Genomic DNA, 25,760 nt, shown 5'->3' with positions numbered 1-25,760 from the left:
TAATAAAACAACAAATCATGTTATTACACCAGTTATCATGGACGTGTTATACTTTACCTGTAATATTCTAATTATTATAGTTACTTTCTGGGGTTAACTCATTTAGCTACATTAAATATCAGAAACATCTTTGTGTAAGATCCAGTGCAAACTACAGCCACTGTAATCAATTCTTGCAATACAGCTTAAAGATGAGCTTATATTTGATTGTCTAACAAACTGCACTTTGGTTTTGTTTTTTTCATTTTTTTTGCAACAGCCATCGTTGTGGAGTCCAGAGGTGCCAAAATGCCGCAGCAGAAAGACATAGTGAAGATAGCCATCCAGATGCCAGGGGCCTATCCCCAGCTTATACGACTGGACCAGGTACCACACAGCTTGCATGAATGTTAACAATACAAATTAATGTTACAGTAAACAGGGAGTTAATGTTGGTCTTTTTTTGGTAACACACAATTAGGAAAGTAGCAGAGGCACTGTTAATTGTCTCACCTAGTTTATGCTCTGATAGTGTGCCGCCCGGGGACCATTTGTGGCCCGCAGTTTGGTTTTTAGTGTCCTGCGGCACATTGTTAAATAAAATAAAACAAGAAAACTAGAGCAAAAATTAACAAAAAGGTGTAAAATCAATCACAAAAAGTAGAAAATATTGATTTAAGAATACACTTTGTTACATACCTGTGATGTGAACTTCTTGTCTCCCACTATATCTGCATTGGATTGGTTTTAGCCCGTTTACAAAATTTGAGATTTCACTATAGTGGGTTCAGTCAGATTATTTGTTACAGTGATGCATGTGTACGGAGACTGTAATATAATTGCTGTATTGTTGTAATAAACTAGACAAAGTAATTGAGTGTTCATATGCATTGTGAATGTTCTTTTTTTATTTTCAATAAGATCATCTTCAAGCCCCAACTGTCTCTACCCTGTATATGTGACTGGTGGACGCGTTTTGCTGCCACTAATAACACAGCAGTCACGGGGCGTACCACACACTCTGACAGCTTGACCACTGGTCTGACCACTAATAGTAGGATAGTTGAGTGTTAGACATGATGGAAGTCTGACTTGTATTTACATGCTCACTGGGAGCAGGTTACCAAGGGGCGCTCTGTTGAGAAGGCAAAGTGGTACTACTCTATCAACAGGCAGTAGGCTTGTAGTAGTAGGCTGTTCACGAGTTCGAACCCCGGCCGAGTCATACCAAAGACTATGAAAATGGCACCCATTACCTCCCTGCTTGGCACTCAGCATCAAGGGTTGGAATTGGGGGTTAAATCACCAAAATTATTCCCGAGTGCGGCTACCGCTGCTGCTCACTGCTCCCCTCACCTTCCAGGGGGTGAACAAGGGGTTGGGTCAAATGCAGAGGATAATTTCACCACACCTAGTGTGTGTGTGACAATCATTAGTACTTTAACTGTAACATGCTGTATGTGACTTGTATCTGTTTTCTTGTGCAGAAAAAGCCACTTTCTGCTGTTATTAAGGAGGTCTGTGATGGGTACGTCCATGTACTTATGTTTAAAATCCATCCATCCATCCATTTTCTAAATCATTTTGATTAAATTGTATTCATAATATTGGGTTTGTGTGTTTTGTATGCGCAGCTGGAATCTTCCAGGCCATGAAAACTACGCCCTGCAGTATGCCGATGGAGTGCAGACATACATCACTGAATCAGTGAGTGATTATTGATAACATGTGTCTTCTAACCCCTTAACGTTCCAATGGCCAGCCAGCAGGCCGCCCATTGTTTTACTCATGAAAACGGGGTTTTTTCACAGCCCCCTATTTGCCTGCCTTACTGTGTTTTACGTAATTGTCAAGCTTACACCACTGAGATTACAACTGCAGGCTCTGTGAACATAAACGTTGGACTCGCCAAAAACATGGCCATTAATGACACTCACCTTCGTAGCCTCACAGTTTTGCAACATCAGAAAAATGTATCACAAATAAGATCCTATTATGTTAGCATTTTGACAATGGTCCGGTGAATATAAATAGTTCATCCACACTAATCCTTACATCCTTCAAGACACACTAACCTCTGCTGCACACTTCTATCATTTTGGTCAGATGCACATATTCTCCACATACACTCGTCCATCTTATCGGGACATGACCACGATATAATAAATTCTGCGAAGTTCGGATTATTATTAATAAATCAAATATTTTCATAGTTACAGAATTAAAAAAACTGTTTCTTAATCCCTTTTAACATATTTTAGAACCTCTGAAAATTAAATAACTCCAATACATTCACTTTTACACTAATTTCACCCAATATAGTAGCTTTGAGGTTGTTCTATTGTAAATTACTTACCAGTAGCTTGGAGGATCCTCCAGGCGCCATTGCTATGGCCGTCACCCGGCCACTACAACACGTCCACGATTTGCATATACTTCATCACATCCTGTGTAATTCCTCTAAGTCAGTGATTCTCAAAGTTGTTTCACCAAGTACCACCTCAGAAAACACTTGACTCTCCAAGTACCAACACATTGACCAACATTAAAATACAGTAGCCTAGTAGGGCTAAGTATTCAGTAAAACATGGCAAAGGTTTTAACAAGTATATTTAATATTTTATGGCACTGTAACATTGCACACAATTGGAACTGTAACAGTGTTTGAATTTAGGAAAACAAAACACTGTAATCAAGTGATTATTTGGTGTACCACTAAATGGAGCCAGCGTACCACTAGTGGTACCTTTACCACAGTTTGCTCTAAGTTATAACTGGTATTTGAATGCTAAAACAGGCCTAAATTGTTCTGACCCTTTTGGTCAACTTGACAGTTTGAGATGCATCCAGACGTTATCATTCCATTTTAGCTTTGTGTGTCTGGATTGTCATTCTGCTTCAATCATGTCAAAGCATTATTATTGATGTTGAAGATAAAGTACATCGAAAGAGTTCATCTCCACTTTGACTGGACAGTTGCTGATAGATGCTAATTTATAGCAGTTAAAGGTAGCCCTCTCAAGCGCTGCGCTAAATGTCTGATGCTAATTTTATCTGTTGTCTTTTGACATCACTCGCAATCAAGTCTCAACAATGTGAACATGTGTTATTGATGAGGCAGGAGTTGAAGATGAAGTCCATCAAAAAGTTGGCACTACATTAAATATATACTTACAGCACGTATATAAAATGTTGTTAGAGGTTTTAGAATGTTTTTAGAGCGCTTTATTGACAGATTAGATCAAACCCCCATTAGCTCTACTATTAGCTACCTACTGCTAGTGTTTCTTTTGATTTTCTTCCAATTTAGAATACACAAAAAAAAAAGAATATTGTGTGTTCTTTTCTCACATAGGGATTATAAATGATAAGCAAAATAAAAAAATAAAAACATTTTTTAAATCTGGGATGTGGTGAAACTGTGAGATTTGAAGTTCAATCTAACGAGGGACGACTTTATTGTTGATTGTAAATGTGTTTAGCATGGACACATTAGTTTTAAGCTATGCAATAAAACTTGAGCTATGAACTTTTGACCAAAACCTCACTTGACCCAATGAAATATTGTGTACAATAACTAATTACTGTTTCATCTTTTGAAGTCTTTATTTTCCAAACAATCCCGACAAAACTGTCTTCAAAAACATTAATTAAGTATCAGGAAGCCATGAAGCTTTCTTTTCATCTTTGGAATGCTTGATCCTAACTTTAGAAACACCTGTGAAATAATATTTTTGTAGTATCTGATACATTGTCTAATTTAAAATGGGATTAGGTAAAGACTCAAACTATGGCTTCATTGTGTTTTAATTTGAAGGCATACATTTCTAAACTAAACTGTGATTATTCTTAATGTATTCAAACTCATATTCTTTAGTATCAAGGCTTTTGACTATTATCATTGATTTAACACCTGCCTGTACATTATAATTAGTTAGAAAGCCACAAAAGAGTAGAGTAAGAGTTAAAGCCTCAATGCCAAGTCAGGAAACGTTTTACCACACAGACAGATTCTAACTGCGAGAGTGAAAAATTTGGCTTGTTAGCTGTCAAAAGTCAGAGCACAAGGAAATGCCTCTGCTTTTGCCTCTAACTTTTATTTTTAGCCATTTTCATTCAGAACTTGCACAACCTCAACATTAAAAAGAGAGTGCATGCACATTTGCTTTTTTTCTTAAAAACAAAACCAGTGAGACAATGTTTAGTTCATGAATCCCCCAAGACCTCATAGATCCACTTACACATGATTGTCACTGTACTATAGTAATTGCGCAGTATTTATATTCTGTGTCATTCTTTCTAGAAACCTTGAAGACTTCTCTCTTGCATTGTCACCTCAATTAGCAAAACCTGTGACTTGCATAACTCGATGAAATAACCCAATCAACTTAATAGTTATATTTTTAACGACATAATAATTGCATGTTCTTCTATTACATGGCTATGTTTAAATGAACAATGGAAAAATATACAACAGGCAGAGTTTGGGGACACGACTTTTCTGTTTTAGACTACCGTATTTCCCTATGCAGGTCCATGAATCCATGTGGGATGGGTCCTAGAACAAAGATTGTGAGCTAGACGGCCCCCTTGCATAACAGTGACCTCTGACCTTCTAAAATATTTCAGGAGTAATGAATAGAAACATATTTTATAGTGACCGCTTCCATTTTTAGTATGCAGTGATTATTGCACAGGTTTCTGAATACGTTTATTCATGTTGTCAGTTATCAATTATCATTTTCGTGGTCCGTCACGGAGGTCAGTCAACACAGACACAACATTCCTGGCCTCAAGGACCTGTGTGGGGGCTTTTCTTCTTGAATCCCAACCTGTAAAAGCTAAAAAAAACTTTCAGATCAGTGCAGAGAACCATTATTTAGTTGTAATAAACAATCTTGGCCATATACTTGTAGTGTCATTTTGCATAAGTGCTTAACCAAAGTGTTTATTTGTGCGTTCTAGAATCGTTTGGACATAAAGAATGGTTGCATTCTGCGTCTGACCAAGGCCCCGGTAAGTTTGCATCCACCAGCCCTCCCTTTCACCTCCCACCTTCCAACATTCCTTTGGTGGCCATCTGTGGCCTCTCCATTGCAATTTCTACTATGATGTGTCACTGCTGACCGTCACAAAAGCACCACGTCGTCTAAACCTCTCGAAAAGGAGAAAACTGTGGGGTATGTTGTGAATGTGTTTTATTCTTGTGGTGGAACACAGGGGCGCTGTGCGGAGGACTTGTTAAAGGGCATCCAAAGCTTGGACCTGGGCGTGCGATGTGATTCGTTGAAGCAACTGGCGAATGTTGCCACAGACGTGACTTTCGCTCAAGAATTCATCAGCCGAGACGGACACATCTTACTGGTCAAGATAGTGGAAGATTCTAATGAGTTAGTGCTGTCTGTGTGTTCTCAACTTACTATTGTACCTGTATGAGCACAAGGGAAACAAAATATGGTGGTTTTGAACCACAGAAATTCAATTGTGTCACGCCTTTCTGGAAATTAATAGAATTATGTTTTTACACACAATGATTTAAGAGTTTAAGAATATGTTCACAACAGCTACTGGAATAATTAGTATCAGCTACTGGAATAATTAGTATCTAAGACTCTGTTTCCAAAACTTAACTGAGCCATACATGGAGTATTTTACTTTTGAAAAATCTCACCATACACAAGCGTGCCATGACTTATTCTGTTGCAATGGGTGGCTTTAAGGGTTAATCATGTACTTTGTGCCATCTAGTAGAAGAGTATTTAATTGATCCACTTGTCACTATACATCACAGAGATTCATTATTTGAAGGACTGTCAAATGATTAAAATGTATAATCAGAATAATCATGGTTTACCAATAAATTAATCATTATTTGCAACAATACCTGAAATATTCCCATTTTAACTGTATTGTGTCCACAGAAAAAGTCAATGTTTGGTTTAATGTGCTTATGCATATTTGTTCCCTTTGTTTGTATTGTTTAGGGGTGCTCTGATCATGACTCACACGCTGACAGCCTTTATGGAGCTGATGGATCATGGCATAGTTTCTTGGGAAAATCTCTCATCAATCTTCATTGAGAAGGTGCTGTGGTTTTCCAATTTTCTCTGAGGCATTTTACACATTAGTTTTTCCAACTTGTTTTTGCCCCACTCTCTGCGTTTAGATCGCTAGTTTTGTCAACACCAAGGTGGCAGATGCATCCATCCAGCAGGTGTGCTTAGACATCCTGGAGAGTATGGTCCCAAGCAGCCACAGCCTCTTCCTGCAGGTCAAACAAGTGGTTACCATGGAGAGGCTAATCACACACCTCCAGACGTGAGTAACCCCTGATTTACTGACTTTATCAAATTGTTAAATTATTAATTGTGACTCTGACAATTTTTAGCTTTCGTGTGTCTGTCTCATAGGACCAATCAGCAGATCCAGACCAAAGCAATGGCTCTACTCATGGCTCTGCTGCAAACAGCAGGGGATGCGGACAGACAGGTACCGACTTGATTGAAAGTGCTGTACAGTATGTATAACTTAAGGTGAAGGGTGCTTATTTTCGCCAGTCAAAGCACTGTTGTGCGAATGAATTGGAGTTCTGACAAAATGCACATGTGTACCAACTGGGCTGAACTGGCCTTTTATTTGGTTTGGTTTGCTGTCAGTAATTGTACTATCTATTTGCACTACAGGATCACAATTTATTATATTTTACTATTTATTCCATTTTATTTATAATCCATTTTTTAACCTATACTATTTATAACCTATGCCATATAAACCCAGCCACACCGCCCCCATTTGTACTTTAATGTTATTGATGGTATATTTAGGAAACATGTATTATTATTATTTATTATCTATTTAGTTTATTAATTTTAGCACTGGGTATGTAATATTTTTCATCAGTTTTTATGAGTTTCTTCTTTTGCAAAAAATTTTATTAGAATCAGCCTGACCTAAGTCTTGATAATAATCTTTGTGATTAACACATGCTTTCATATCGTTTAACAAAGTTAAACTGCAAGTAGGTTATGTATATATATTTATTTAATAGGATTAAAATCAAGAGTAAGATTACTAATTTAGTGTTCATATTAATATACTGCCCCTCTGTCATGAAAAAGTTGGGCCCCAAGGTCAAAAAGGTTAAGAACCCCTGATCTAGACCACAAGGAAGTGTTTTAAATGTAGGTTGAAATCAGCCAACCAACATTGATATTTTTCAATTTTGTTTTTCAACACGCTAAACTACAATCCAATGTTGGTCCATATATGCTAAGTATATTTAAACAAATAACAGCTCACATCTTGCATTTGAACTTTTTCTGCCGTATTTAAAAATGGCGCCTTATTAGACTTTAGACACCAAAATGCCCAAATTTTGAAAATATCTTAACCTATGATCTATTAATGTTACTTTTTTAAACATTATTTTTAAATTCATTCTTAAAGCCTGAAAATACTAAGGGTTTTCCTCCACATACTGAACATCTTTATTTACAGCAACTGTTTGTAATGTCACAATAAATGCACAAAAATGATTATGTTATAATTATCATAAGTAATGTTTATGTTCTCTGTAAAATATCACATAAGCCTGACTTTGGACAGCCATGCATTGACAGACAAGTCTTTCTGTGCCTCTGCTCGAACTCTGTTTGCTTTCATTGTACGGGAACAATTTCCCCATTCAACTGCCGTCCCCTATTCTCTCTCATCTCGCTTCATTACGCACACTTCCTCACAAATCCACCCTTCAATTCCCAGCAAGTCATGATTTCATCACAGAAGTCAAAGTTTAATCCTGTCTAACCCTCTAGATATGTTACTACCTATCTATCGCCACCTAGTGTTAGAATCCTGCAATCGCAACTTTTTTTTTTCTTCCCCAGGAAATGTTTGCATACATGAATAAGAAAAATCTCCGCCAGTACATTTACAAGGTAAATTATGTTCTTAGATATGTAATCACATGACTTCATACATGAAGCTAATGATGTTATGTTATAGAACATCATCCACAGTTCTGGTTCAGTCCAGGACGAGATGGCCCACTACCTCTATGTCCTACAATCAGTGACTTTGAATCACCTGGAGCCACGAATGAGGATGCCGCTGGACTGTTACAGCCAGGTGAGACACATACACAATATGTACACTTTGGTTTGGGCAGTGACAAGAGTTTTTAGAATTTTGCCACAATACAACTTGTGTATGTGGACAATATTGACTGTGCCCAGACTGGAATTTCAGAGGACAGTTGATCTATACTGCTAAACAAGATGTACACTGACTACTCTAAAGTATACCCACATTTTTTTACTACCTCTGTTTTGGGCCCCGTTTTGTATTTTGATTTTCAACAAATATTTTTCCCCTGGTTTTCATGTACCATCTCCGTTATTATACTGCCAAGCATTGCGAGATACAAATTAGTCTGTTATCCTGTAGTCGTTGCACTGTATTTACTAATATGACTGCAAAATAATCCACCATGGTTATAGTTATGGTTTGAGTTTATTTCGAACATCCATACAATTACAACATGGTACCGCACCATTTCCAGTTTCTGGGGAGCAAAAGATAGTTGCAAGTGCCAGCAGTTTGATAAAGAAGGTGGGAAGCATTATTGAACTCAAGAAAGAACGTACGGATGTGTCATCTGTGTGACTTTTTCCTCCTTTCCACCCGCTCTGTTCATCGCCCTCTTTACCTAAAAGAATCTTCAGTGTAAAAATTATGCTAAATGTTTAATCATCCATTTAGTTCATAATGAATGTGAATTTCACATTGTTTTCTGCATGTAAACTATCTCTAAAAGATGTTTGTATTTTTGGTTGTCTGTTATAGGATTCATTGGATTTACATTACCGGTACTTCCTAATCAGGAAAATTGCTTCGATTTTTGTCCTTTTGAAATGGCATACGAATGAGAACCGAGGTTGCACTGTGATCTCTCAAATGCTGACAACATTGGCACTTATTTTATAGTTCTGGATCTAAAATGTTTCTACAGGTAAAATTCCCCCTAAAAATAGTAGTGATTTTAGGCTTGTTTTCGAACAAGTTTCAGGACGTTTTGGAACGCACACTTTTGGTTCCAAAATGTAGGCGGGACTTCATCAGCCTGCTGATGTCACCTACAGGAGACTAGAGGTAGTTTCATATTGCATAGTATGTGTTTTGGTAGTATCTCCATCAGGAATCACAATATTTCCATGCAGAATTTCAAGGAACTATCAAATATGGCTGCCAGTTGCATTGTTGCAGGTGGTAGCAATACAACTCAAGAAGGGGTCGGCCTGCATACATTTCCAAATGATAAGAATATGAGGAAAGTATGGACATCGCTAGTATTCTGTTTTGTGTCCTCTTCTACTGATGTTTCCCTCATATTGCTTGATTAAATGCTGAAACAGCATGAGGAAACACAGGCTATGGTGTCTATGGAAGAGCAGGGAAGTCTGTAAATGGCGATTCCTTTGTATTTCTTTTTTGCTCACATTGTTAACCTTACCACTTTTAAAGTAATCGTGGACCAGGGTGACAAACATGCAACTAAATGATCAAAATAATAGTTGTACATGCTTTTATACAAACTGTCTATGACGGGCAATGGGCTTCAGTTCTGTAGCTGACGTCACGCCAAGAGGGGGCGACATATTGACTTTGGCGATAAGAAAGGTACAGACAGTTATATATTGATTACCGGTACTGAAAAAACAATGAATATTCTGGAAAATGACTGCCAGATTCATTTTCAAGAGGAATAAATACATAGAGAACTTTTAGTGAAATCTCGGTCATCTGGATGCTTATGTGTACTTTAAAAATATATAATAAGATTTTAGTTATATTGTCATGGGTTTACTTACTTTTGTGAAATTCTGTATGTATTATAGTGGGTGTACAACCTCGATAGTTATAATTACAAAATATGCAAAGCTAAGCATTAATTTGTAACGCTTATGACCAAATGTCTGATAGAACACAATAAAGCTTAGATTGAATGTAAGCAATTTCCTCCTCATGACTTGACATTTCAAGTCTTGTATTGTTTACATGAGGTTAGATTGGAGGTCACTCAAAACGCATGCATGTTGTATTCATGCAGGAGCAGAGAGACAACCTTCACATTCTGCGGCAGACCGCCTTTGAGACGGAGAGTGAAAACAGCCTGAACAACGAGAGACGACGTTCTCTCTGCGCCAAAGAGTTCAAGAAGTTGGGCTTCTCTGTAAGTTGCTTTAGTATCGACATGGTATTTTAACTGTTGTATTATATAGTTTTTCTATTATTCTAAATGTCTTTGACTTTTTTTTATTTTTCAAGAACAATAGCAACCCTGGTCAGGACTTGATACGAACGCCTCCTGGCCTTTTAGCTTTGGACACCATGTTATATTTTGCTACTCGCAATCCCGATGCATACAGCAGGGTAAGCATGATTTTAGGTTTTTACGCAATTTAAAACTAATTCTACGATTTTTTTTCTACCTTCCACTTTCTTGACAGTTTGTTCTGGAGAACAGCAGCAGGGAGGACAAGCACGAGTGTCCGTTCGCTCGGAGTAGCATCCAGCTTACTTTAATCTTGTGTGAAATCCTCCGTATCGGAGAGCCCCGTGAGTCAGCCATCAGTTCCTCTGAACTTTCAGTGTAGACAAATCATCTCCATAACCAGTTGTCCATTATTTTTTTTGCTTTATTCTCACAGCCTCAGAGACAGGATCCGACTACCACCCCATCTTCTTCAGTCAGGACCGACTCCTGGAGGAGCTCTTTTGTGTCTGCATCCAGCTGCTCAACAAAACCTGGAAGGAGATGAGAGCCACACAGGAGGACTTTGACAAGGTGCAGTAGGCTAATTTTGCACTGCAAACATTCAACACATTTAATTGATCTTTTATTGCAAAACAAACGACATACAGTACAGGCCAAAAGTTTGGACACATCTTCTCATTCAATGCGTTTTCGTTATTTCCATGACTATTTACATTGTAGATTGTCACTGAAGGTATCAAAACTATGAATGAACACATGTGGAGTTATGTACTTAACCAAAAAAAGGTGAAATAACTGAAAACATGTTTTATATTCTAGTTTCTTCAAAATAGCCACCATTTGCTTTGATTACTGCTTTGTACACTCTTGGCATTCTCTTGATGAGCTTCAAGAGGTATTGCACTGCAAACATTCAACACATTTAATTGATCTTTTATTACAAAAAAATGACATACAGTACAGGCCAAAAGTTTGGACACACCTTCTCATTCAATGCGTTTTCTTTATTTTCATGACTACCGGTATTTACATTGTAGATTGTCACTGAAGGCATCAAAACTATGAATGAACACATGTGGAGTTATGTACTTAACAAAAAAAGGTGAAACAACTGAAAACATGTTTTATATTCTAGTTTCTTCAAAATAGCCACCATTTGCTTTGATTACTGCTTTGCACACTCTTGGCATTCTCTTGATGAGCTTCAAGAGGTAGTCGCCTGAAATGGTTTTCACTTTACAGGTGTGCTTGAAGCTCATCGAGAGAATGCCAAAAGTGTGCAAAGCAGTAATCAGAGCAAATGGTGGCTATTTTGAAGAAACTAGAATATAAAACATGTTTTCAGTTATTTCACCTTTTTTTGTTAAGTACATAACTCCACATGTGTTCATTCATAGTTGTGATGCCTTCAGTGACAATCTACAATGTAAATCTTCATGAAAATAAAGAAAACGCATTAAATGAGGAGAAGGTGTGTCCAAACTTTAGGCCTGTACTGTATAGTGTGTATCTTTCATTAGTGATATGACACATTTTGTGCATTAAAGATGCTAAACTCAATCTAATGTAAGTCAGTAAGCTATCTGAACAAAACATTAACATTTTAGCTTTGTGTAATAGGTGACACATTTTGCAAATCCAATAATATATCTCAATAAATTGTTTTTTTAGCCTATGTCAATAAAAAACAACAAGCTTTGGGCCAAAAATGTCTCGCGTTTGAGCACCGCTGGATTAATTACATTTCAATCGTTTACTTATTTTTGGGGGTTCTGAAAAAAATGAAGGTGGACCAGAGTCCGAAATTGTGTTGTAAATAATTTAAAGGGGACCTCCGATGATCTAAAAGAGTTAGTGTAATTTTTGCGTAGATATGGCTCCACGTTGACAGTGTTTTGAGTCTGCCTGCAAAATGGCGACTGTCTGCAAGCATTCCCCGATTGCAAATGAATGATTTATCTTTTTGGAAATGTTTTCCAGACACGGTGGAAAATAGACTTCATAAACTTTTCATAGATTCATTATTAGGGACACCTGCACACTCGCCGATTGATTCAGACTGCGCATTAAAAAAAAGCTGTTTTTAGCATTTCTTTCACAGCATGTCGCACGGCGGTGTTATAACACACATGCCAAGATTATATGAAAATATTACTTTATCCTAACTTTTCCCGTGTTTTCTTATAGCCTGACACAGAGGGGGAGGAGCTCCTCTTTGCTTTTCCTCTTTGGCATTGTTTAACACGCGTATCCAACATTGTTACATTTATTAGTTAGAAAAGACAAAATTCATCGTAGCCTTTAAGCTAAATAATTTTGAGCTTAACAAATTTGTACAACCTCATTTTAACGCTAACCGTGGTCCCTCACCGACATGCAGGGTAGACCACACAGTGATTGTCATGCTTGCACAATGGTGAACGTTAGAGCCAAGTGTTGAGCAGCAGGAGCTTGTCTACAAGGGATATTGATCATCTGTCTGTTCAGATCGTCCTCAAAGGCAAAGCGGCCGTGCTATTGTCCCCCTCTGCATGTCCACATCACCCACAGCCATACTTTCCCACCAAGCGCTCCCTTGATGGCCATAAAACCCAGCGACCTCTTGACCTTGTACGGAGCTGGGGCCAGTGTCCGGAGCCCAAGGCCCGAGATCTGGCCTTTTGTTTTTTCAACTCCCTACCCAGGGTGCTTTGGGGCGAGCACAAAGGGACGTTGGGTGAACAAAGAGAGAAAGCGTGCAGGGCGGCAGAAACAGGGGGAGAAGGAAATAAGGGAAACAAAGCGTTCATAGCGTCAGCAGTAATTACACAACAAGAGAGGGAATTTCACACAATCATGTATGAGGGCACAACACTGCAGGAAGATACTACATTTAATTGACTTTTTACTATTGTTATTATTCAATGCAGGAGTTCCCAAATGGTCTCAACCTGGGACTCACAGTATGACATTGACGGTAATTAAGTCGCGACCCACTTTTACTCAATTGACATTTTTTTAAACATTAATACTCACAATTACATGTGCAAAGTGTGTCTTAGAGGGCTTTAATATGGCATTTGTGTTCAGTGAGGAATGAGGAGGAACATGATAAATTAATGTATACAAATAATGTGTCAATTAAAAGAAATATTCAAACTGCAGCACATAATCAGATATTTTACTTACCGGTATGTGTATACATCAAGGAGGAAGATGTAAAAGATATTGTTCAATTTTACCTCAAAATAATTGATTGTGTATTACATGCTTTATTGTAAATTTTTTGACGAGTTGGGTCCAAATGTGAGACACAAATATGCGCATTTAAATGATTAACCTCGTCAACCCTGGGCTTAAGAGGCTCGCTAGACAAAGTCATATCCAAAGTAAAATTGTGTTTTTCTTCGTATCAAATTGAAAGGAAGACTTTAATGGTTGCTGTAAATGTTCAACTCTAAATCTGATTTAAAAAATCTGATTAAAAACTACTCAGACTGTGTTTTGGGCCATCCCAGGCAACTTTTATTCATTTTTTGTAAAAGGTTTCTAAGCCAAATATGACTCATTTGAGGAACTGAAAGTCACTGGAGTGAGTTTTTAGCATAGAATTAGCAAATAAAGGGTCTTTGACTTTTAAACACATGAAATATTGCCACAGGACATTCATGCTGACAGCATGTCGGTACTCAGCACATTACAGTGATTCCTAAAAATAAACAAATAGTATGAATATAATTGGGCTGAGATTTGAACCCCGTCCAGTCATAGTCACATGTCATGGAATACACGGAAAAATAAATGAGTGATCATTTCCCAATGGTGGGATAAATATAAGTACCGGTATATCCTTACTTTTGGTTTTTCCATGGTCTTCAGTAAATATGACTTGTGGAATATTCCACATTTTTCAGAGGTGATAATTTTTTAAGGTAACCAGGGGTGTAGCACCAAATTCCTGAGTGGCACCCTATCCACTCAAAACCCAACTTCGCCATGCCATACACACACATTTGGTATGTTTACATGCACTACAAATCTAATTAGTGCATGGATTTGTTCAAAACCAGCTTTTTAAGATATGAGAAAAAAAAGCAATTCAAATATTTTAAAAATATTTAAACTCTTATTTTAACATACCTAGATAGACCTCCTAAATAATTTGGTTTTGTTTATTTTTTAAAATGCCAACAAATTAAATATAAAGTCGCCAGAATATGATTCAGAGTCTAAAGCAGAGATTAGCGGATATACATATCAGTGGATAATACAAATCATATAAAATAATACTTAATTATTTTTATGATTATATTATTATTAGCGCATTTCTTTGGGATAAAGTCTCCCCCATCTTCAAAAACTAGTGACACCTCTGTTTCTAGCTTTAATCAAGGGGGTCTTTAAACGCACCACAATTATGTGAAAAATAAAAATTATACATCCCTTTTTTCTATGCTGCCACCGATAGATTTTTATATTTTTTATCTGTTTTCTATCACCTCATTCTTTTCCTAAAATGTTTGTGCTGTGTGTGAATTCTTAAAGGTGAGCTTTAATGACATTATGGTGCCCGTGTTGAGTTAAGTGTTTGTTTAGTTCGTTAAGTTTGCTCTGAACGAACCATTTTGCATTTTTGACAGGGGGTGTAGTTGGACATTCTTAATTTGATTCAAGCAACCTTATTAATGAACTTTCCTGGCTATTTTATTTGTAGGTTATCATTTATGACGTTGTTGTATTTTTATAAGTTACATATTTAAATGACATAAAAAACTTTACAGAAGCCATGGTCCCCACTGTGCTTTGGGCCTTGGTACAATCTCCCCACTTATCCCTCCACTTCGACGCTCCTGAACAGTACTGTGTGAAAACCCAGGGACATGACTAAAGTGTGACTTGTATTGTATAGTTGGGGTAAGGAGTAATAGAAATATGTACAAAAAAAATCTACTTTTCTGATTTAAAGGATTATATTTCATGGTAAAATCAAATTTTAAGGAGTGGGGACAAACAACATTTTTTATTTTTCCTATGTTCAAGATAGTTTCAATTCATTTAATTAAAAAAACTATGAAAAAACGATCAGATCAATGTGCAGGACAGTTTTTTACAATCTAAAAATATATATTTTACAGTTAATTTTCATAATGTAAGCCTAATTATACATTTTATATCCTTAGCATCGAGTCTGTGGAATAACTAAGTAAAAGTAAACAAAGGTTCTTATTCTTTGAGTTTTAGCAGTAGAGGAATGATACTTTACCACTAGCACACTGTTTGAAAAAAACAACTTATTATTCCTTCTAAGTTTGCAGCATTAGTTTAATGGAATTATGAATGATCTATGTTAGTCTTAGGATGTTTTTTTTGTGTTTTTAAGTGCTTGCGGTCTGAATTGTTTACTGTTTTCCCCTAATTGAGCCTTTAGCTGACATATTTCCAGTGACGTCCGTGTATAGCAAGTATATATTGATACCAGCGTGACATAGCGGTTACCATAGCAACTTAAATGCACTGTTTGTTATGCAGGTTTGAAGCTGTCGCTAAACGAGCGAAGACCGACGGTGCTCCCCCAGACGCACACGCGTGTGAACGTTCATGCACATGCTGAAGGGTTCTGAGACAGCTGCCATTCATGGCTCCGATTGGCTGACAGGTTGTCTGGGGAGGGGGTGGAGGGCGTTAGGGGTGTGTGTGAGTGTCAGGGCGTTTGTTTACAAAACAGACAGCCACCTCTGCTACTGTCACGTAGGTGATCGTTGCCTCTCTTACCGCCTCACACTGGGAATTGAAATATTTGCTCAAAATGGAGGTAAGGTTGATTTGCTTGATTAACTTTCATTTTTACGTCAAAACTGACTTGATGGTTGACGTATTCTTACAGGAGTTTGTTATGAAGGTATTTTCTTTTGGAGGGTTACAGCGGGAAGTTGATTAACCCGCTGCCTGATGGGTTAACTGCAACCTGAGTTTTTGCGTTCAGGTGCCTGCTTCGTGTGTGCAATGTAACGACAATCAGTATAATTTGTCAGCAGAGTGGAGCAAGTGCAGGCTGAATGCTGCCAGCTGATGGATTTATACAAACATTCTATTTGCAGCCTAGAAACTGATACTGAGAGCAATTTTATACTTTACAATGCAGTGTTTATTTTATGTCAACACAAACATGGGTGGTGGTGTTTTCGTGTTTGCTTCTATTCAAAATCTTCCTATGGCAAATTAAGAAGACGTTAGCACCTTAAAGTTGTTGCTAGGCAGATTTCACGGGGATCAAAAATTATTATTTGTTTTAAGTTACACACATGCAAGTGCAGGAACAGGAAGTCAGACTAAAAAAAAATGACTGAATCTGTATTAAATATAAAACCTTGTACATGAGATGGGGAAACCACACACTGTGGACCTTCTGTCAATATTCATTGTCATTTTATGGGGGGGTTTTAACCTTTGAAAGGAGGCATTGATCGTTCTAATTCTGCGTGATCAATGACTGAAGTAGGTTAATAAAGACGCCACGTGTCATTGATGGCGTGCTGTTGAGAGGAAATTGCCGGGGGCGGGGGTGTACCAGCTGAATTACAACAGATCAAAGAAGTAGTGAATGGATGAGCATGAAGGGGTGTGGCCTACCAGGGAGGATTTGATCACGTGCCTGTATTGGAAATTGTTTTAAGTAGTCCAACAAAATTGTCTTTTTTAGATTTTTTTTAGGGTACGGCCTGGCGCAGTTGGGAGAGTGGCCGTGCCAGCAACCTGAGGGTTCCTGGTTGGATCCCCACCTACTACCAACTTCGTCACATCTGTTGTATCCTTGAGCAAGACACTTCACCCTTGCTCCTGATGGGTCGTGGTTAGGGCCTTGCATGGCAGCTCCCGCCATCAGTGTGTGAATGGGTGAATGTGGAAATAGTGTCAAAGCGCTTTGAGTACCTTGAAAGTAGAAAAGCGCTATACAAGTATAACCCATTTACCAAGCATCTCAAAAGGCAGAAGTCACATCATAGCAAAGTATGTAAGGAGTGTGCAATAGGAAGAGAGATGTGTTGTTCTTTATACACTGAATGCAAGGGGGCGGGAGTAGGTTCAGTTTGGAGGGGGGCAAGAGCAAAAAATGCAATGGTGCAATGTTAAAGGGGAACATTATCACAATTTCAGAATGGTTAAAACCATTAAAAATCAGTTCCCATAGGCTTATTATATTTTTCGAAGTTTTTTTCAAAATTTTACCCATCACGCAATATCCCTAAAAAAAGCTTCAAAGTGCCTGATTTTAATTTTCGTTATAAACACCCGTCCATTTTCCTGTGACGTCACATAGTGAAGCCAACACAAACAAACATGGCGGAAAGAACAGCAAGCTAAAGCGACATTAGCTCGGATTCAGACTCGGATTTCAGCGGCTTAAGCGATTCAACAGATTACGAATGTATTGAAACGGATGGTTGTAGTGTGGAGGCAGGTAGCGAAAACGAAATTGAAGAAGAAACTGAAGCTATTGAGCCATATCGGTTTGAACCGTATGCAAGCGAAACCGACGAAAACGACACGACAGCCAGCGACACGGGAGAAAGCGAGGACGAATTCGGCGATCGCCTTCTAACCAACGATTGGTATGTGTTTCTTTGGCATTAAAGGAAACTAACAACTATGAACTAGGTTTACAGCATATGAAATACATTTGGCAACAACATGCACTTTGAGAATGCAGACAGCCCAATTTTCATCAATTAATATATTCTGTAGACATACCCTCATGTCAGCAGGCCAGGGAAGCTAGGGTCGATATTCTTCTCTTGATCATCTTCGGGACGGTGTGAGCCAAGACATCCAGGGGGGTTTAGCTCGCTCGTCTGCGGGAACAAACTGCCGCCATTGCTTGCCGTGCTACCGAGGTCCTTTGTCCCTGAATTGCTCACACACTCCGGCAGATTCAATGGGGGTCTGGCGGCAGATTTTTTTGACTTTATCGTTGGAAATGCATCTGCTTTGAGTGTCGCAGGATATCCACACATTCTTGCCATCTCTGTCGTAGCATAGCTTTCGTCGGTAAAGTGTGCGGAACAAACGTCCAATTTCTTGCCACTTTCGCATCTTTGGGCCACTGGTGCAACTTGAATCCGTCCCTGTTCGTGTTGTTACACCCTCCGACAACACACCGACGAGGCATGATGTCTCCAAGGTACGGAAAACAGTCGGAAAAACGGAAAATAACAGAGCTGATTTGACTCGGTGTTTGAGAAAATGGCGGATTGCTTCCCGATGTGACGTCACAACGTGACGTCATTGCTCTGAGAGCGAATAATAGAAAGGCGTTTAATTCGCCAAAATTCACCCATTTAGAGTTCGGAAATCGGTTAAAAAAATATATGGTCTTTTTTCTGCAACATCAAGGTATATATTGACGCTTACATAGGTCTGGTGATAATGTTCCCCTTTAAATGAGCAACGAGATGGGAGAAGAGGTACTTTCAGTGAGTCAATGCGGACAAGGTCATTCTCTGGTCAGAATGTGCTTTTCAGAGAAATAGTGCAGCCTGTAACAACAGTGCAAGGATACATAAATGTTTCCCATCACATACCGAATGTACAGTAATTGACATTTTGTTTGTGTCTAATCTGAAACCAAAGATTTGCAAGTGACACAAGACGATGTCACGGATACAAGTTCACCGCAGCATCCTTCGCTCCTTCTTCACAAGACGTGTTGTGGTTTTCGCACAGGTCATGCAGGTGGTGAGGGAGCAGATCACGCGCACACTGTCCACCAAGCCCACCTCTCTGGACCTCTTCAAGAACAAAGTCAACGCTCTGAACTACAGCGAGATCCTCAAACTGAGACAGACGGAACGATTGCACCAGGAAGAGACGCTGGCGGCGCCCGTACTGTGAGTACACCGCCAAGATGGCGAATGCGGGACGTTTGCACGTTATGGCGTACTGTAGGTCTGTGTCAGACGTAGACATCCTTTGACCTGCGCTGTTATTTGTAATATTTTGTAAATTTTAGGTATGACAAAAAACTATTTACATACAGTACAGGCCAAAAGTTTGGACACACCTTCTCCTCATTCAATGCATTTTCTTTATTTTCATGACTATTTACATTGTTGATGTAGGCATCAAGATGAAAGCATCGAAACTATGACACCCATGAAATGAAAACCATTTCAGGTGACTACCTCTTGAAGCTCATCGAGAGAATGCCAAGAGTGTGCAAAGCAGTAATCAGAGCAAAGGGCGGCTATTTTGAAGAAACTAGAATATAAAACATGTTTTCAGTTATTTCACCTTTTTTTTGTTAAGTACATAACTCCTCATGTGTTCATTCATAGTTTTGATGTGACAATCTACAATGTAAATAGTCATGAAAATAAAGAAAACACATTGAATGAGAAGGTGTGTCCAAACTTTTGGCCTGTACTGTACATTCATTTATCTGTTGCGGCCCTCCAAAAAATACATTTGGACCTCCATTATATATTTGGTGCTACCTGTAGTAGAGGTATGTTGATTTGTCTGATGTTGGCAAAAACAGATGATACCGTCGTGCATGTTCAATCTCTGATACAAGCAGCGTGTTCACTTGTGCAAAGTCTTGAAGGTGGACAGCCACTTAACATCTAAATGTCCTCCAATAAACACACGAGTTTGGTCTTTTCTTCTATTTTAGTCCAGTCATTTACAGAAGGTAAACATGATTGGCTAAAGGCTACTAGCAGCTAGCAGCTACACTACAATACTGCAGTCTAAAACACCACATTTGTCAATATAACAAGTATCAAATAGTTATAGTTGCACATTACTTACACATACAAAGTCTCCCAGGCAGAAGCGTATTAGAAAGTGTCCAGCAACAAACGTGTCCGCATAATTCAATTTACTGCATCATGACCTTAATGTCATGAATTATTGTGACCACCAGGTGTCACAATATCGGACGTCTCTATTTGTAACACTTCTTGTTTTGGTGTGCCAGGGAACTGAAAGAGCGTCTAAAGCCCGAGCTGCTGGAGTTGATCCGCCAACAAAGACTCCACCGGCTGTGCCAAGGAACCATGTTCAGGAAGATCAGCAGCCGGCGCAGACAAGGTGAGCGCTCTTAGATCCACGCGGGAAATGTGGCTTACCAACTTCCTGGCTTGTGCTTTCCCCTTCAGACAAACTGTGGTACTGCCGCTTGTCACCCAATCACAAGATGCTGCACTACGGAGACGTGGAGGACGACGCGGAAACCCCCCCCATTGAGAGCCTGCAGGAGAAGAGTGAGTGTCGTCTTTGTTGGAGGGCATGGATGGACAGCAGTGTGTCAGCAGGGAAAGGTTCCGTACGGCCCTATTCCTGGGTGGGTCTCGCGTGAGGGGAAGGGTTAATCATTTTGCAATGCGGTCTGCTGAAAATGACGGAAAGCGCCACTCTACATAGCAACTGACATTGTGGTCTATGTTGGAACTGCCACAAAACACATTTAAAGATATTTAACACTCTACTGCCTTTGTATCAAAGTCAAGGGCCGTGGGCCAGATCTGGCCCGCGAATGAATGATCTATGGCCCCCGGGATGATATTTGATTAGTATTAGAATCGGCCCGCAGGCCACAGCCGCCTACTGCTGTTTTGCACGCACCAATACTCCATCAGTGTTGGCGCTAGGAATTTTCAAAATGGGGTCCCAGGGACCCCATCAAGTCATAAAAATGGGGTCCCACTTTTTTGTAAACGTTTTGAAAACAAATGATAAATGTATGCATGATCCTGTTATATCTCACATTCTATATTGTCTTTTGGAAAAAGTTTAAAGTTAAAGTACCAATGATTGTCACACACACACTAGGTGTGGCGAAATTATTCTCTGCATTTGACCCATCACCCTTGATCACCCCCTGGGAGGTGAGGGGAGAAGTGAGCAGCAGCGGTGGCCGCGCTCGGGAATAATTTTTGGTGATTTAACCCCCAATTCCAACCCTTGATGCTGAGTGCCAAACAGGGAGGTAATGGCTCCCATTTTTATAGTCTTTGGTATGACTCGGGTCGCGCACGGCCACTCTTCCACTGCGCCACGCTGTGTCAGGTAAACTGTGACAAATCCCCTTCCTATTGTATGTACTAAAAAACCAATATGCTTGTTCAATATTCAAGAAAAAACAAGTCAGCGTTGTGTTGGTGGAGACTAAGCAAACAGTTGATCAGGAGAAATGAGGACGTGTTTGGACCAGGAAAGAGCAGATTTTGCATGGCGTCGCTTTAAGTGCACGACACTCCGGTTCTTTAGTCGCTCTACCGCACATTTGATGATTTCTTTTCTCTGCTTTGACTTGTAAAGGACAGTAATGATCGCTAATATCGGCCCGTGTATCATGAAAATCTGTATCGGTTTTGTGCCGATAATGATACAAAATGAGCTATTGCTTGAATTTGGCCCAAATGAAAGGATGATGGTATCGGTCGATATTGGTAATGAAGAAAATGCTGGACAGTATCAACAAATCAGATATTGGTAACAAAGCCAATATCAAGCATCTGTAGTAATACACTGCAAAAAGTCAGTGTTCAAAAACAAGAATAAAAAACACAAAATTTGGGGGTATTTTATTTGAACTAAGCAAAATAATCTGCCAATAGAACAAGAAAATTTGGCATGTCAAGACTTTCCAAAACAAGTAAAATGAGCTAACCTCAATGAACCAAAAATACCTTAAAATAAGTATATTCTGACTAATAACAACTGTACTACTATATGAGTACGTATTTTCTATTGTTTCATTGAACATAAAACAGCAAAGTCCATTTGGCTGTCATCTGTTTTAATTATGAGACACAATTGTGTCAAAGTCATGATTTTTTTTTCATGCTTGAAATAAGAAATGATTACTTTAAAAAAAAAGTAGTTTTTTACTTGTGAGTGTTGATGACACAGCTATGCAACAGTTTCTAGTTTCAAGCATGTTTTACTCAATATAGGTCATACAATCTCAGCAACAAGCTGTAATATCTTACTGATATCATTTAGGACCAAAACCCTTAAAACAAGCAAAACACTCTAACATAAAATCTGCTTAGTGAGAAGAATTATCTTATCAGACAGAAAATAAGCAAATATCAATCTTATTTGAGATATTTAATCTTACTTAGATTTCAGTTTTTGCAGTGTAGTTACTTGTTTTTTTTTAATGCAAATTTAAGAGTTTAGATGGCACTATCTGCAGGGGGTAAAAAAGTGTTGCAGTCATGAATCCAGCAGAGGGCGCCGTCTAACAAGTCACTTTAGACTTTTTGTATGATATTGTGATGTGTTCAATAACTGTGAGAAACACATTGCAAGGCTTAATCAATGCAGGAGTGTCAAACTCATTTTAGCTCAGGTATGGAGGGAAATCTGTGCACACGCGGGCCGGACTATTAAAATCATGGCATTAAAACTAGAAAATAAAGACAACTTCAGATTGTTTTCTTTGTCTTACTTTGCCCAAAAATAGAACAAACACATTCTGAAAATATTACAATGAAAATATAGAAAAAAATACCCGGCAGCGGTAAAGTTTAGATCCATGAAGGAAAGAATAAAGTGAATGAATGTTTATAAGTGAATACATTTACATATGCATAAAAATGTGTTTTGTATTATTTTTTAAATTAACGTTTATGACAACCTTTTTTCAAAAGACAATATAGCATGTGAGATGTAACAGGATCATGCATACATTTATCATTGGTTTTCAAAACGCTTACAAAAAAGTGGGACCCCATTTTTATGACTTGATGGGGTCCCTGGGACCCCATTTTGAAAATTCCTAGCGCCAACACTGATGGAGTATTGGTGCATGCCATACTTGTCAACCCTCCCGGATTTTCCGGGAGACTCACGAAATTCAGCGCCTCTCCCGAAAACCTCCTGGGACAAATTTTCTCCCGAAATTCAGGCGGACTCAGGTCCTCCACAATATAAAAAAGCGTACCGGCCCAATCACGTTATAACTGTAGAATGATGGAGGGCGAGTTCTTGGTTTCTTATGTGGGTTTATTGTTAGGTAGTTTCATTAACGTCCTCCCAGCGTGGCAACAACACACAACAACAGCAGTCACTTTTTTGTATACCGTAAAGCAGTTCGTCTGCCGTAAACAGCAATGTTGTGACACTCTTAAACAGGACAATACTGCCATCTAGTGCATTTGATGAAAGCACTTTTGTGCGTGCCACACAGCAATGCATCATCAGAGAGGGTGTTCAGCATGGTTAGAAAAATAGTGACAGAGAATAGAACAAGGATGGACAATTCAACCCTTAACTCAACAATGAGTAGATGAGTGTCATGTGTGTGTATATGTGTAAATAAATGAACACTTAAATTCAAGTATTTATTATATATATATATATATATATATATATATATATATATATATATAATAAAAAAACTAATATATATATATATATATAGCTAGAATTCACTGAACGTCAAGTATTTCTTATATATATATATATGAAATACTTGACTTGGTGAATTCTAGCTGTAAATATACTCCTCCCCTTTTAGCCACGCCCCCGTCCCACCCCGACCACCCCCACCCCCCCTGCCCCCACCTCCCGAAATCGGAGGTCTCAAGGTTGGCAAGTATGGTGCATGCAAAACAGCAGCAGGCGGCTGTGGCCTGCGGGCTGGTTCTAATACTAATCAAATATCATCCATCCATGTCAATTGCTCTGTTGATTGTTATTCTGAATGTTGCTGGGTCGGGTTTGGTTTTGGAATTGCAATTGTGTTATTTTGTTGGACTGATTATTTAAAAAAATAAAATAAAATATCCCATAGATGATTCTTGACTTTGACACATAGGCTTTGAATGTATCAAAAAATAGGCCTTTTTATGGCTTTTTAGGTGTAACTATTTGTGTTTTTTGTTCTTTTGATCTGCGTTGAGACGGCAACTTGTCCAGGGTGTACGCCACCTTCTGCCCGAGTGCAGCTGGGTTAGGCTCCATAACATGACGGTGTACAGTAGATGTGTTGAAGGCGTACAGTAACTAACATATTTATGGTGTAGTTCCAGTGGCGGACATCAAAGCTGTGCTGACGAGCAAAGACTGTCCTCACATGAAGGAGAACAAAGGCAAACAGAACAAGGTCCACAGCTCGACATTCACTATAATAATGCAGAAGAGATGCAGAGAGCCTCACTGTCCACCATGTTGTATTTAGGAGGTGTTGGACTTGGCCTTCAGCATCACGTACGACGTGGAGTACAGCCTCAACTTCATCGCACCTTCCAGAACTGACGTGAGTTGGTCTCACCTCGTCTTTGTTAGTCGATCAAACACTTGTTGACGGTCCGTGTCTGCTCTGTCAGTTCTGCCTGTGGACAGACGGACTCAACGTGCTCCTGGGCCGAGACATGAGCAGCCAGTCCATGCGCAGCGAGCTGGACATCCTCCTCTCCATGGAGATCAAGCTCCGTCTCCTGGATTTAGAGAACGTCCCCATCCCCGAGAGCGCGCCCGTCGTGCCCAAACCGCCCAGCAACTACAACTTCTGCTACGACTTCAGCCAAACGGAGCAGTAAAGTGTGAACGTGTGTGTGTGTGTGTAAATATACTGTGTGTGTGTGTGTGTGTCCAATGCATTCATGTTGTTTTTTTAAAACATAAATCATGGTGATTCTTTTCGAATCACACATGCCAACAACACCCATCGCTTGACTGAAAGCATAAAGTGCAATTTTGCTTTAATAATCTGCTGCATATTTTTTGTCCCACCTGACATTACAGAAGCACCACCAAAAACTGTATTTTTTTAAATGATTATACTGTTACCAATAATAATCTATGTGATGGATGGACTATTCCTGCGTGAACACTTGAGGCTAAAGACTGTGCCTTAAAAAATGTTATCTTACAAGGTGGAGCTTGAAATCAGTCTTTTTAGGACTTACGGTACAATGAAAATAATCATACACCGTGTGCAAATCACTTCTAAATGTTATGGTACAAATGATGTACTGTATTGTAAACATGATGATAGATATGTGTGCCTCGTTCTTCCCAACATCTTTTAATGCCAACACCTTACACGATGAAATGAGTTCACACCAACTAGTTAAATACAAAAAAACTTTTATATCAGATTTTTCAGTCAGTCATGGCGAATTGTGTCAGACATTTGATTTCTCTATGCCCTGACCACGGAGACATTGGACGTTATTTTGTGTGTTTGTACAAAGATCTGTTAAAAAGAAAAAATGTCAAAAATAAATCCAGGTACAATTTCCAGATCTCTTTAGTTTTACTGGAGTCTAGCTTCATTTGTCATTTTTTTTAAAACAGTATTTTTACACAGTAGCATATTGAAATGTTTGTGATTTTCTGTCATATTGATAAAACTTAATTTGTGTCAACATAAATGCATTAAATGACTTTACTGGCGATACTGAAATATCTGCTTAATGGGTATCCCTCAATAACCCCATGCTTCTGTTTGGAATATATCTACACTATATGTATACATACATATATGCATTACATATACATAAACGTACCT

The 25,760-nt window shown here is 38.8% G+C and overlaps 1 protein-coding gene across 4 annotated transcripts in view; it reads left to right on the top strand.

Annotated features, from left to right (window-relative positions):
- Positions 1-25,494, top strand: part of elmo3 (engulfment and cell motility 3) — a 47,203-nt gene extending 21,709 nt beyond the window's left edge. For 3 of the 4 annotated variants that reach the window (XM_061970227.2, XM_061970226.2, XM_061970228.2), the window contains 20 exons: positions 260-366; positions 1,467-1,507; positions 1,614-1,686; positions 4,945-4,995; positions 5,200-5,369; positions 5,964-6,063; positions 6,146-6,297; positions 6,390-6,468; positions 7,866-7,916; positions 7,984-8,106; positions 10,088-10,210; positions 10,306-10,410; positions 10,488-10,596; positions 10,689-10,825; positions 18,956-19,119; positions 20,211-20,323; positions 20,392-20,496; positions 24,271-24,350; positions 24,426-24,503; positions 24,574-25,494. In XM_061970227.2, the coding sequence (XP_061826211.1) occupies positions 289-366; positions 1,467-1,507; positions 1,614-1,686; positions 4,945-4,995; positions 5,200-5,369; positions 5,964-6,063; positions 6,146-6,297; positions 6,390-6,468; positions 7,866-7,916; positions 7,984-8,106; positions 10,088-10,210; positions 10,306-10,410; positions 10,488-10,596; positions 10,689-10,825; positions 18,956-19,119; positions 20,211-20,323; positions 20,392-20,496; positions 24,271-24,350; positions 24,426-24,503; positions 24,574-24,786 (2,145 nt within the window). In that variant the 5' untranslated portion in view covers positions 260-288 and the 3' untranslated portion in view covers positions 24,787-25,494. Of the gene's footprint in view, positions 1-259; positions 367-1,466; positions 1,508-1,613; positions 1,687-4,944; positions 4,996-5,199; positions 5,370-5,963; positions 6,064-6,145; positions 6,298-6,389; positions 6,469-7,865; positions 7,917-7,983; positions 8,107-10,087; positions 10,211-10,305; positions 10,411-10,487; positions 10,597-10,688; positions 10,826-15,889; positions 16,047-18,955; positions 19,120-20,210; positions 20,324-20,391; positions 20,497-24,270; positions 24,351-24,425; positions 24,504-24,573 lie in introns of those variants that run through there. The other variant, XM_061970229.2, reaches the window with a different exon arrangement.
- Positions 25,495-25,760: the final 266 nt, after the last annotated feature.

The sequence above is a fragment of the Nerophis lumbriciformis genome, linkage group LG10 (genome assembly GCF_033978685.3).
Source record: "Nerophis lumbriciformis linkage group LG10, RoL_Nlum_v2.1, whole genome shotgun sequence".
Classification (NCBI taxonomy): Eukaryota; Metazoa; Chordata; class Actinopteri; order Syngnathiformes; family Syngnathidae; genus Nerophis; species Nerophis lumbriciformis.
This window is presented reverse-complemented; position numbering and strand designations above follow the sequence as displayed.